The sequence below is a fragment of the Heterodontus francisci genome, chromosome 39 (genome assembly GCF_036365525.1).
Source record: "Heterodontus francisci isolate sHetFra1 chromosome 39, sHetFra1.hap1, whole genome shotgun sequence".
Classification (NCBI taxonomy): Eukaryota; Metazoa; Chordata; class Chondrichthyes; order Heterodontiformes; family Heterodontidae; genus Heterodontus; species Heterodontus francisci.
This window is the reverse complement of record NC_090409.1, coordinates 33,455,566-33,468,081: the sequence shown is the minus strand read 5'-3', so window position 1 is coordinate 33,468,081 and position 12,516 is coordinate 33,455,566. Positions and strand designations below refer to the sequence as shown.

Genomic DNA, 12,516 nt, shown 5'->3' with positions numbered 1-12,516 from the left:
GGAGTTATTTTCACATCTCAAACTCCCACTGTCCCGAGATTGGGAGTTATTTTCACACATCAACTCGCACTATTTTGGGATTGGGAGTTAGTTCCACATCTCCAACTCCCACTGTCCCGGGATTGGGATCGGATGTTATTTCCACATCTCAAACTCGCACTGTCCCGGATTTGGGATCGGGAGTTAGTTCACACCTCAACTCCCACTATCCCGGGATTGGGCTCGGGAGTTAGTTCCACAACTCAAACTCACACTGTCCTGGTATTAGGATCGGGAGTTAGTTCACACTGTCCCGGGATTGGGATCGGGAGTTAGTTCACACTGTCCCGGGATTGGGATCGGGAGTTAGTTCACACTGTCCCGGGATTGGGATCGGGAGTTAGTTCACACTGTCCCGGGATTGGGATCGGGAGTTAGTTCCACATCTCAAACTCGCACTGTACCGGGATTGGGAGTTAGTTCACACTGTCCTAGGATTGGGATCGGGAGTTAGTTCACACTGTCCTGGTATTGGGATCGGGAGTTAGTTCACACTGTCCCGGGATTGGGATCGGGAGTTAGTTCACACTGTCCCGGGATTGGGAACGGGAGTTAGTTCACACTGTCCCGGGATTGGGAACGGGAGTTAGTTCACACTGTCCCGGGATTGGGATCGGGAGTTAGTTCACACTGTCCCGGGATTGGGATCGGGAGTTAGTTCCACATCTCAAACTCGCACTGTACCGGGATTGGGAGTTAGTTCACACTGTCCTAGGATTGGGATCGGGAGTTAGTTCACACTGTCCCGGGATTGGGATCGGGAGTTAGTTCACACTGTCCCGGGATTGGGAACGGGAGTTAGTTCACACTGTCCCGGGATTGGGATCGGGAGTTAGTTCACACTGTCCCGGGATTGGGATCGGGAGTTAGTTCACACTGTCCCGGGATTGGGATCGGGAGTTAGTTCACACTGTCCCGGGATTGGGAACGGGAGTTAGTTTACACTGTCCCGGGATTGGGATCGGGAGTTAGTTCACACTGTCCTGGGATTTGGATCGGGAGTTAGTTCCACATCTCAGCTTGCACTGGGCTGGGATTCAGATCGGGATTTAGTTCCCACTGTCCCAGGATTGGGATCTGGGCTCTGACCACTACTGGGGACAGGTAAACCCAGGTTGTGAAATGTAATGCAAACCATGTGTTTGATCCCTGACATGCTCTCTGTGCAGGTTTTACAAGCAGTGGCGGTGGGCTGTTACTGCTTCCCTCATCAGTACAGCTCTGCGGGGGTACCTGTCTTTTGTTGAGATGTTGCTCGCTGATGCGTTTCCTCCCTGTCGCCTATGGGCACTGAGCTCTGTCTTGTGTCTGCAGTGGGATTGCAGCTCTGGGCCTGTCTCAGGCGACCTCTGACCCTACTGGTGCATCTGCTGCGACTGGAGAAGCCGGTCATTTCTAACTATCTTGTCTCTGGTAGGAGCCTCTCTGTGCTGTGACCTGGCAAACCCATCGGCTTTTGTTTTGAAGCTACTCTCTCCATTAACCAGTAACCCACTGTGGCATGGTGCCCTTTGGCTGACGGTCTCTTCCTGTGTCTGTCTCTCTTTGCTTTCTCTGTCACCCTTGCTTGCCTCGCCCTGTATCCTGTGCCTCGAGTGGTGTTGTCTGTCTGCCTGGGACCTTATCACCTGGGACCTCACACTGTGCACGCTTTCCCAGTATGGTGCTGCCTGCCTGCCTGCCTTTGCACACTCACCCAGATCCCACAGCATTATTGGAAGAAGAGCAGGGGAGTTTTCCCAGTGCCCTGGGCTGAATATTTATCCCTTCATCGACATCACTAGAACAGATTATTTGGTTGTTATCACATTGCTTTTTGTGGGATCTTGCTGTGTGTAAATTGGCTGCCCTGTTTCCTACATCACAACAGTGACTGCACTTTTTAAAAAAGTACTTTACTGGGTGTGCTGAATTGGTGGAAAGGCGATATACAAATGCATGTTCTGTCTTTCTGTACCGTGTCAAACTGTGTGACTATTCATGGATTCAGTGGGGTTTAACTGCTGCCCTTCAGTATTGTGGGTGAAAAGGGGGTGAGTTTTGCAGTTACAATTCAGACAGAGACTGAGATGGGCAATGTTGTCTTCTTCTCCCCAACCCCCTGACAGAGGCAGTGAGGAAGAGCTGCTCGGAGGCTGCCCTGACCGGCGGCTCCACAAGCTCCTCGTCAGACCTGGACCAGAACTTTGTGATGAGCCGGACTTGCCAAGAACTGGGTGATTCCACCCCGTCCTCCAGCAGTCAGAGCCTGGCAGACCAAGAACCCAATGCCCAAGCAAGCACCAGGCCAAGAGCTGGCTTCTACCAGGAGGAAAAGGAGGAGCAGGAGGAGGGGAACCGGGCTGGGGAGCAGGAGCCCAGGACATTGCAGTTCCCCGGGGGTTTCCAGCCACTCCGCAGCCATGCAGCAGCAGCCAACATTAAACTGCAGACGTCGGCCATCGTGAAGAACCCCTTCATGTCTCCGCTGCTGGCCCCAGATGACATGCTCCGAGGGCTACCACCGATGCACCTAGTGGTAAGTGTCGATGGTTATTTAATTACTGCACCTTGTCCCCCAACACACACCACCACCCCCTCCACCACCCCCACCGTCCCCTGGCCTTTCCACAACCACCAACCAATACATCTAATGGTGAGTGTCGATGGTACTGCCACACTCCCTGGGAACTCCCCTGTAAATACTGACACACACCCCGGGAACGTCCCTGTGAATACTGGCACACTCCCCGGGAACTCCCCTGTGAATACTGACACACTGTGCGGGAACTCCCCTGTAAATACTGACACACTGTGCGGGAACTCCCCTGTAAATACTGACACACTGTGCGGGAACTCCCCTGTAAATACTGACACACTCCCTGGGAACTTCCCTGTGAATACTGACACACTGTCCGGGAACTCCCCTGTGAATACTGACACACTGTCCGGGAACTCCCCTGTGAATACTGACACACTGTCCGGGAACTCCCCTGTGAATACTGACACACTGTCCGGGAACTCCCCTGTGAATACTGACACACTGTCCGGGAACTCCCCTGTGAATACTGACACACTGTCCGGGAACTCCCCTGTGAATACTGACACACTGTCCGGGAACTCCCCTGTGAATACTGACACACTGTCCGGGAACTACCCTGTGAATACTGACACACTGTCCGGGAACTCCCCTGTGAATACTGACACACTGTCCGGGAACTCCCCTGTGAATACTGACACACTGTCCGGGAACTCCCCTGTGAATACTGACACACTGTCCGGGAACTCCCCTGTGAATACTGACACACTGTCCGGGAACTCCCCTGTGAATACTGACACACTGTCCAGGGAACTCCCCTGTATATACTGACACACTCCCCGGGAACTCCCCTGTGAATACTGACACACTGTCCGGGAACTCCCCTGTGAATACTGACACACTGTCTTGGAACTCCCCTGTGAATACTGACACGCTGTCCGGGAACTCCCCTGTGAATACTGACACGCTGTCCGGGAACTCCCCTGTGAATACTGACACACTGTCCGGGAACTCCCCTGTGAATACTGACACACTGTCCGGGAACTCCCCTGTGAATACTGACACGCTGTCCGGGAACTCCCCTGTGAATACTGACACACTGTCCGGGAACTCCCCTGTGAATACTGACACACTGTCCGGGAACTCCCCTGTGAATACTGACACACTGTCCGGGAACTCCCCTGTGAATACTGACACACTGTCCGGGAACTACCCTGTGAATACTGACACACTGTCCGGGAACTCCCCTGTGAATACTGACACACTGTCCGGGAACTCCCCTGTGAATACTGACACACTGTCCGGGAACTCCCCTGTGAATACTGACACACTGTCCGGGAACTCCCCTGTGAATACTGACACACTGTCCAGGGAACTCCCCTGTATATACTGACACACTCCCCGGGAACTCCCCTGTGAATACTGACACACTGTCCGGGAACTCCCCTGTGAATACTGACACACTGTCTTGGAACTCCCCTGTGAATACTGACACGCTGTCCGGGAACTCCCCTGTGAATACTGACACGCTGTCCGGGAACTCCCCTGTGAATACTGACACGCTGTCCGGGAACTCCCCTGTGAATACTGACACGCTGTCCGGGAACTCCCCTGTGAATACTGACACGCTGTCCGGGAACTCCCCTGTGAATACTGACACGCTGTCCGGGAACTCCCCTGTGAATACTGACACGCTGTCCGGGAACTCCCCTGTGAATACTGACACACTGTCCGGGAACTCCCCTGTAAATACTGACACACTGTCCGGGAACTCCCCTGTGAATACTGACACGCTGTCCGGGAACTCCCCTGTGAATACTGAAACGCTGTCCGGGAACTCCCCTGTGAATACTGACACGCTGTCCGGGAACTCCCCTGTGAATACTGACACGCTGTCCGGGAACTCCCCTGTGAATACTGACACGCTGTCCGGGAACTCCCCTGTGAATACTGACACGCTGTCCGGGAACTCCCCTGTGAATACTGACACGCTGTCCGGGAACTCCCCTGTGAATACTGACACGCTGTCCGGGAACTCCCCTGTGAATACTGAAACGCTGTCCGGGAACTCCCCTGTGAATACTGACACGCTGTCCGGGAACTCCCCTGTGAATACTGACACGCTGTCCGGGAACTCCCCTGTGAATACTGACACGCTGTCCGGGAACTCCCCTGTGAATACTGACACGCTGTCCGGGAACTCCCCTGTGAATACTGACACGCTGTCCGGGAACTCCCCTGTGAATACTGACACGCTGTCCGGGAACTCCCCTGTAAATACTGACACACTGTCCGGGAACTCCCCTGTGAATACTGACACACTGTCCGGGAACGCCCCTGTGAATACTGACACGCTCCCCGGGAACTCCCCTGTGAATACTGACACGCTCCCCGGGAACTCCCCTGTGAATACTGACACGCTGTCCGGGAACTCCCCTGTGAATACTGACACACTCCCTGGGAACTCCCCTGTGAATACTGACACACTGCCCGGGAACGTCCCTGTGAATACTGACACACTCCCCGGGAACGTCCCTGTGAATACTGACACACTCCCCGGGAACGTCCCTGTGAATACTGACACGCTCCCCGGGAACGTCCCTGTGAATACTGACACGCTGTCCGGGAACTCCCCTGTGAATACTGACACGCTGTCCGGGAACTCCCCTGTGAATACTGACACGCTGTCCGGGAACTCCCCTGTGAATACTGACACGCTCCCCGGGAACTCCCCTGTGAATACTGACACACTGTCTGGGAACTCCCCTGTGAATACTGACACACTCCCCTGTGAATACTGACACGCTGTCCGGGAACTCCCCTGTGAATACTGACACGCTGTCCGGGAACTCCCCTGTGAATACTGACACGCTCCCCGGGAACCCCCCTGTAAATACTGACACGCTGTCCGGGAACTCCCCTGTGAATACTGACACGCTGTCTGGGAACTCCCCTGTAAATACTGACACACTCCCCGGGAACTCCCCTGTGAATACTGACACACTGTCCGGGAACTCCCCTGTGAATACTGACACACTGTCCGGGAACTCCCCTGTGAATACTGACACGCTGTCCGGGAACTCCCCTGTGAATACTGACACGCTGTCCGGGAACTCCCCTGTGAATACTGACACGCTGTCCGGGAACTCCCCTGTGAATACTGACACGCTGTCCGGGAACTCCCCTGTGAATACTGACACGCTCCCCGGGAACTCCCCTGTGAATACTGACACGCTGTCCGGGAACTCCCCTGTGAATACTGACACGCTCCCCGGGAACCCCCCTGTAAATACTGACACGCTGTCCGGGAACTCCCCTGTGAATACTGACACGCTGTCTGGGAACTCCCCTGTAAATACTGACACACTCCCCGGGAACTCCCCTGTGAATACTGACACGCTGTCCGGGAACTCCCCTGTGAATACTGACACGCTGTCCGGGAACTCCCCTGTGAATACTGACACGCTGTCCGGGAACTCCCCTGTGAATACTGACACGCTGTCCGGGAACTCCCCTGTGAATACTGACACGCTGTCCGGGAACTCCCCTGTGAATACTGACACGCTGTCCGGGAACTCCCCTGTGAATACTGACACGCTGTCCGGGAACTCCCCTGTGAATACTGACACGCTGTCCGGGAACTCCCCTGTGAATACTGACACGCTGTCCGGGAACTCCCCTGTGAATACTGACACGCTGTCCGGGAACTCCCCTGTGAATACTGACACGCTGTCCGGGAACTCCCCTGTGAATACTGACACGCTGTCCGGGAACTCCCCTGTGAATACTGACACGCTGTCCGGGAACTCCCCTGTGAATACTGACACGCTGTCCGGGAACTCCCCTGTGAATACTGACACGCTGTCCGGGAACTCCCCTGTGAATACTGACACGCTGTCCGGGAACTCCCCTGTGAATACTGACACGCTGTCCGGGAACTCCCCTGTGAATACTGACACGCTGTCCGGGAACTCCCCTGTGAATACTGACACGCTGTCCGGGAACTCCCCTGTGAATACTGACACGCTCCACGGGAACTCCCCTGTGAATACTGACACGCTGTCCGGGAACTCCCCTGTGAATACTGACACACTGTCCGGGAACTCCCCTGTAAATATTGACACACTGTCCGGGAACTCCCCTGTGAATACTGACACGCTCCCCGGGAACTCCCCTGTGAATACTGACACGCTGTCCGGGAACTCCCCTGTGAATACTGACACGCTGTCCGGGAACTCCCCTGTGAATACTGACACGCTGTCCGGGAACTCCCCTGTGAATACTGACACACTGTCCGGGAACTCCCCTGTGAATACTGACACGCTGTCCGGGAACTCCCCTGTAAATATTGACACACTGCCATGAATCTGCTGCAAATATTGACACACTCCCTGGGACCCCCTGTTCCAAATTCTGAGGAGTGTTTCAGCCACTCAAACAACCATCACTCATCAATTGATAGAACGGGAGAGTAATTCACCAAAAACTGTGCGTTCAGTGTTCCCGCCTGGAGACAGACTGAAATCTGGAGTCCCTGCTCCCAGGTTGGTTTGCCTATGGCCTGGAGAGTGAATGTCAGTGGGATATTCTGGTGAGGTTGGTGATGGGAGGGAGAGTCGTGCTCATGAGCCAGGTTGCCAAGCTGATTTTCTTTTCTAACCTTTTTACTGTCTCCCTGGGTGAGTGAGTGATTATGGGATGCTGATTCCACATTACTAGGTCATTACCTCTGCTGGGTTAAAATCAGATCAGGATTGACTGTGATGTTCCCCATCCTGGGTGTCAGCTGTGGCTCCAGGTCTAACACTCTCTTTCGTCTCTGATTCAGAAGGCCGTGGGTTTGAGTCCCACTGCCAGAGACTTGCGCACGAGCCAGCTCGACGCATCCAGTGCCAATACTGAGGGAGCTCTGCACTGTCGGAGGGTCAGTCCTGAGGGAGCTCTGCACTGTCAGAGGGGGCAGTCCTGAGGGAGCTCTGCACTGTCAGAGGGGGCAGTCCTGAGGGAGCTCTGCACTGTCGGAGGGGGCAGTCCTGAGGGAGCTCTGCACTGTCAGAGGGGGCAGTCCTGAGGGAGCTCTGCACTGTCAGAGGGGGCAGTCCTGAGGGAGCTCTGCACTGTCAGAGGGGGCAGTCCTGAGGGAGCTCTGCACTGTCAGAGGGGGCAGTCCTGAGGGAGCTCTGCACTGTCGGAGGGGGCAGTCCTGAGGGAGCTCTGCACTGTCAGAGGGACCGTACTGAGGGGATGCTGCACTGTCGGAGGGTCGGTACTGAGGGGATGCTGCACTGTCAGAGGGTCGGTACTGAGGGGATGCTGCACTGTCAGAGGGTCAGTACTGAGGGAGTGCAGTACTGTCGGATGGGCAGTACTGGGTTGCGGTGTGGGACGGGCGGATTAGTTTGTAGATTGTGGTGTGTTAACAGTGTTCTCCACTCCCCCACTTCAGGCCTGCGCCCTTGACCCCATGCTGGACGACTCGGTGATGTTTGCCAAGCGGCTGCGAAATGTGGGGCAGCCGGTAACCCTGCGAGTGGTGGAGGACCTTCCCCACGGCTTCCTCAGCCTCTCCCAACTCTCCCGCGAGACCAAAGAGGCCTCCAACATCTGTGTGGACAAGATCCGGGAGATCTTCCACAGCCGGGCGGCCAGCGGCCAGACACGCAAACACCGCAAACTGGAGCGGCTCGGAGCCAAACCCCCGCCAGCTGCTGAGGTCAGGCAGCCCGATGACCTGAGCATGGTCTCCAACAGAGAAATTGGGGCTTAGCCCCATCCAATCCTCTGTGTAAGCAAGCGTGCACTCTCCTTGTGCATAAGTGGACAGTCGTGGACTGCACAGTTTTCTAAAGCTTCTAATTCCACTCTCATCCTCGGACCAAACCCCTTTGAAAGGGCTGTGACTATTAGTGGGGCCACCCAGGGGGTTCAGTGCAGAGTTCTCCCCACTATCCCCACCGTGTTGCCAGGGCATATGTACACGCTATGCGGGCAAACAGCACGCACAAGTGTAAGCTGCAGTGTGCTCGGGAAGTGTGTGGCCAATGGACCCTGCAGAGCACAGCGATAGTGTGCAGGGCCTTTGCACATGTGTGAGACCTGACACTGATGGAGACCAAAGCACAACACCTCCTTTCGGCCATTGCAGGGAAGGTGCAATTTACTTTGTCTGAATCATTCGGATTGCTGCCTTTATAAGAGTGTCTGTCTGTGCTTGTGTCTGTTTGTCTGTCTGTCTGTGTGCATGCAAGTGTGTCTGTGTGAGCCTGTGTTTGCTTGTGTGAGTCTGTGTCTTACTTTTCCCTGTCTATGATTGTGTTAACTTCTTGTGTTACATATGTATATATAATTTTAAATGATTTGTTTCTGCTCTGTTTTGGATTGCTGATAGAGATGATGTATTTATTCTGTTACCTCCCCTGCTCTATTCCCCCTGATGCCCGGTGCCTCCACCTCCACATGGCGTCACCCCTCACCCCCCCACCCCGGTGTATAAAATTGCAGTCACAGTCTGGATGTGGATTGTGTTGCTGTCCCCAATCCTGCTTTACTGTGGGTTCTTCGATTGCCCTGAGTGAGAGACTGGGTCTGTTGTTGAGGTCCTTGGGAGCTGTGCTCGACATATGAAACTAGTACTGCAGGTCCTTACAAAATGTAAGATGAGAGGCAAAGCAACAAGCTGGCATTGAAGTGTGATGCTGTTAATATCCGGAGGTTGGGTGTAGCTCAGACACAATCTCATGGGTAAACCTGCCTCACGTAGGACCGGCTCTCTGAGGGTCCCAAGGAGGATGGCACCAGCGTGTTTGAGAGAGGCATTGCATTGAATTTTAACCCGTAGATATTTGTCTCACCACATGATTTAGTTTTTGTGGGAGGAGGGAGAGAGGGGGAGCGCAGGTGGGGAGGGGGAGGGAGAGGGAGAGTGAGGAGGGAGGTGGATCACTAGATAGTTACAGCACAGAAGGGAGGCCATTCGCCCTGTTAATTCTGGGGAAGGTGGGGGAAGAGAGTTTGGGGATGGTGGGAGAGTGAGGGAGAAGAGGAGAGGGTAGGTGTGAGGAAGGGGGAATGGAGAGGGGCAGGGGAGGGAAGTAGGAGGAAGAGAAGATTGGGAGAGAGGGAGGGAGGGGCTGTGAAACTGTTGCGAGGGGGTTGCTGAAGTTTGTTTAGCCACTCAGCTGCTGCTCATTTGTTGTATACAGTCAGGTATATCATGTGTTAAAGGGTGAAAATTATACATTGAATAGCCCATAATAAGCCCCTCCCCATGAGGCTTTCATCCCATTACTGTGGTATCTCAGCCCCTTTATTATTGCCTGGTGCGCCCTTATTAGTAATAGCATTACAGTGGACACTCACTGCCCTCCCCTCTCCCTCCTGCCGCTCTGTGTCTCACCTCGCCCCCTCCTCCGTCTCACTCCCCCTTCCCCCATTCGAATCTTCCCATTCTCCACCTTTGTGATGCCAGCACTGTCCACAATGCCTTGCCCTTACAGAGTCATACTCATTTAGGGCTCAGAAGGAGGCCATTCGGCCCATCGAGTCTATGCCGGCACTCCACAGGGCTATCTTGATCATGGTCACTGAAGATGATACCATGGGGAGAATTATCCAATCACAGGCAGCCGCTCTGCATTGTGAGCAAAGCACAAATTGGAAGGAAAACCCTGCGGTTCCAGCTATTGCCCTCTCATTAGATATCAAGCCCTTTATTAAACTGCATGGGCCCTTCATGTGACCCATCTTATCTCTCTCTAAGGGACCAATTTTCCCTCACTCCCTAACTGACTCATGTCCCCTCTCTAACAGACCCATTTTCTCCCTCTCTCTCTAACGGATCCATTTCCCCTCTCTCTCTAACGGACCCATTTCCCTCTCTCTCTAACGGACCCATTTCCCCTCTCTCTCTAGCGGACCCATTTCCCCTCTCTCTCTAACGGACCCATTTCCCCTCTCTCTCTAACGGACCCATTTCCCCATACTCTCTAATGGACCCATTTCCCTCTCTCTCTTAACGGATCCATTTCCCCTCACTCTCTAATGGACCCATTTCCCCTCTCTCTCTAACGGACCCAATTCCCCTCTCTCTCTAACGGACCCAATTCCCCTCTCTCTCTAACGGACCCAATTCCCCTCTCTCTCTAACGGACCCAATTCCCCTCTCTCTCTAACGGACCCAATTCCCCTCTCTCTCTAACGGACCCAATTCCCCTCTCTCTCTAACGGACCCAATTCCCCTCTCTCTCTAACGGACCCAATTCCCCTCTCTCTCTAACGGACCCAATTCCCCTCTCTCTCTAATGGACCCAATTCCCCTCACTCTCTAATGGACCCATTTCCCTCTCTCTCTTAACGGACCCATTTCCCCTCTCTCTCTAACGGACCCATTTCCCCTCTCTCTCTAACGGACCCATTTCCCCTCTCTCTCTAACGGACCCATTTCCCCTCTCTCTCTAACGGACCCATTTCCCTCTCTCTCTAACGGACCCATTTTCTCCCTCTCTTTCTATCTGGCCCATTTCCTCTCTCTCTCTTACTGGTCCATTTCCTCCTCTCTCTTTCTAACTGACCCATTTCCCTGTTTAAATAACCCATCTCCCCCCTAAATGATCTTTTCTCTTTCAGTGAAGCATTTCCACTTTTAATATCCATTACTGCACTTATGTCTTCTGATCCCATTGGCTGATGTGAATTCAGTGAAAATGAGTCAGGCATTGGCTGTGCCATGGGCCTGACCTGGGAGAGAGCCACCCACCAGCAGCCAAGCCAACACTGAGTTCACCGGGGGATTGGAGATTACTTCATACACACATTAAACAAAGATTTTAACTCCAGACTGTGTGCCGGACTTTTCATTTTGTGTGTGTGTGAGTGTATGAGTTTCTGTATAACTGAGTGAGTATAACTGTGTGCTTGTGTGTGTTTCTGTATGACTGTGTGTCTGCGACTGTAGCCTGTGTGTTCGAGTTTAGTTTAGTTTTAGTTTAGAGATACAGCACTGAAACGGGCCCTTCAGCCCACCGAGTCTGTGCCGACCATCAACCACCCATTTATACTAATTCTACACTAATTCCATGTTCCCACCATGTCCCTATATTTCCCCACCATGCCCCTATATTTCCCTACCACCTACCTATACTAGGGGCAATTTATGATGTCCAATTAACCTATCACCCTGCAAGTCTTTTGGCCTGTGGGAGGAAACCGGAGCACCCGGAGGAAACCCACGCAGGCACAGGGAGAACTTGCAAACTCCACACAGGCAGTACCCAGAATTGAACCCGGGTCGCTGGAACTGTGAGGCTGCGGTGCTAACCACTGCGCCACTGTGCCACCCATTGGCTGGATGAATAACTAAGTGACTGGGTGTGTGACAGGCTGAGGGTGTGGATGAATGACTGTGATGACCGACTATGGGTAACTGAGTGAATGCTTGACTGAATGCGTGATTGACTACGTTTGCCGAGTGTGATTGACTGACTTGACGACTGACAGTGTGTGACTGACATTGATTGTGTGTGTGTGTGTGAGGGTGACTGACTGAGTGAATGCTTGATTAACTGACTGACTGTGACTGATCAGGTGCCTGACTTTGTGTCACTGTGAGTTACTGACTGCATGCGTGTGCCTGAGTGAGGGAGTGTGTGTGTCCTCATGCATTTGCTTTCCAGTAGGGGTCAGCTGGAGCCTGACTAGAAGTGGGAGGCCGTGGACTTTTCCATTTCCCTATGACAGGGGCACTATGGCTAAATGCAACACTCTCACCGCTCCCACTGCCAGAAAAACCTGCTTCTCCCACTGGGACCAGCTAACACAGCACCGTCCAGAGACTAAGCCTGCATGATCTCTCTCGGAATATGGCTCAGAACATTGGACAGGCTTATCAGAAACTTACGGTCATAAACCAGACCAACACTCCCAGTGTAGTGCTGCATTGTTTGAGGTGCTGTCATTCAGAT

General features: G+C 53.6%; 1 protein-coding gene across 3 annotated transcripts in view; it reads left to right on the top strand.

Annotated features, from left to right (window-relative positions):
- Positions 1-9,442, top strand: part of lipeb (lipase, hormone-sensitive b) — a 72,201-nt gene extending 62,759 nt beyond the window's left edge. For all 3 annotated transcript variants that reach the window (XM_068018439.1, XM_068018442.1, XM_068018440.1), the window contains 2 exons: positions 2,148-2,557; positions 8,004-9,442. In XM_068018439.1, the coding sequence (XP_067874540.1) occupies positions 2,148-2,557; positions 8,004-8,324 (731 nt within the window). In that variant the 3' untranslated portion in view covers positions 8,325-9,442. The remainder of the gene's footprint in view (positions 1-2,147; positions 2,558-8,003) is intronic.
- The last annotated feature ends 3,074 nt before the right edge of the window (positions 9,443-12,516 follow it).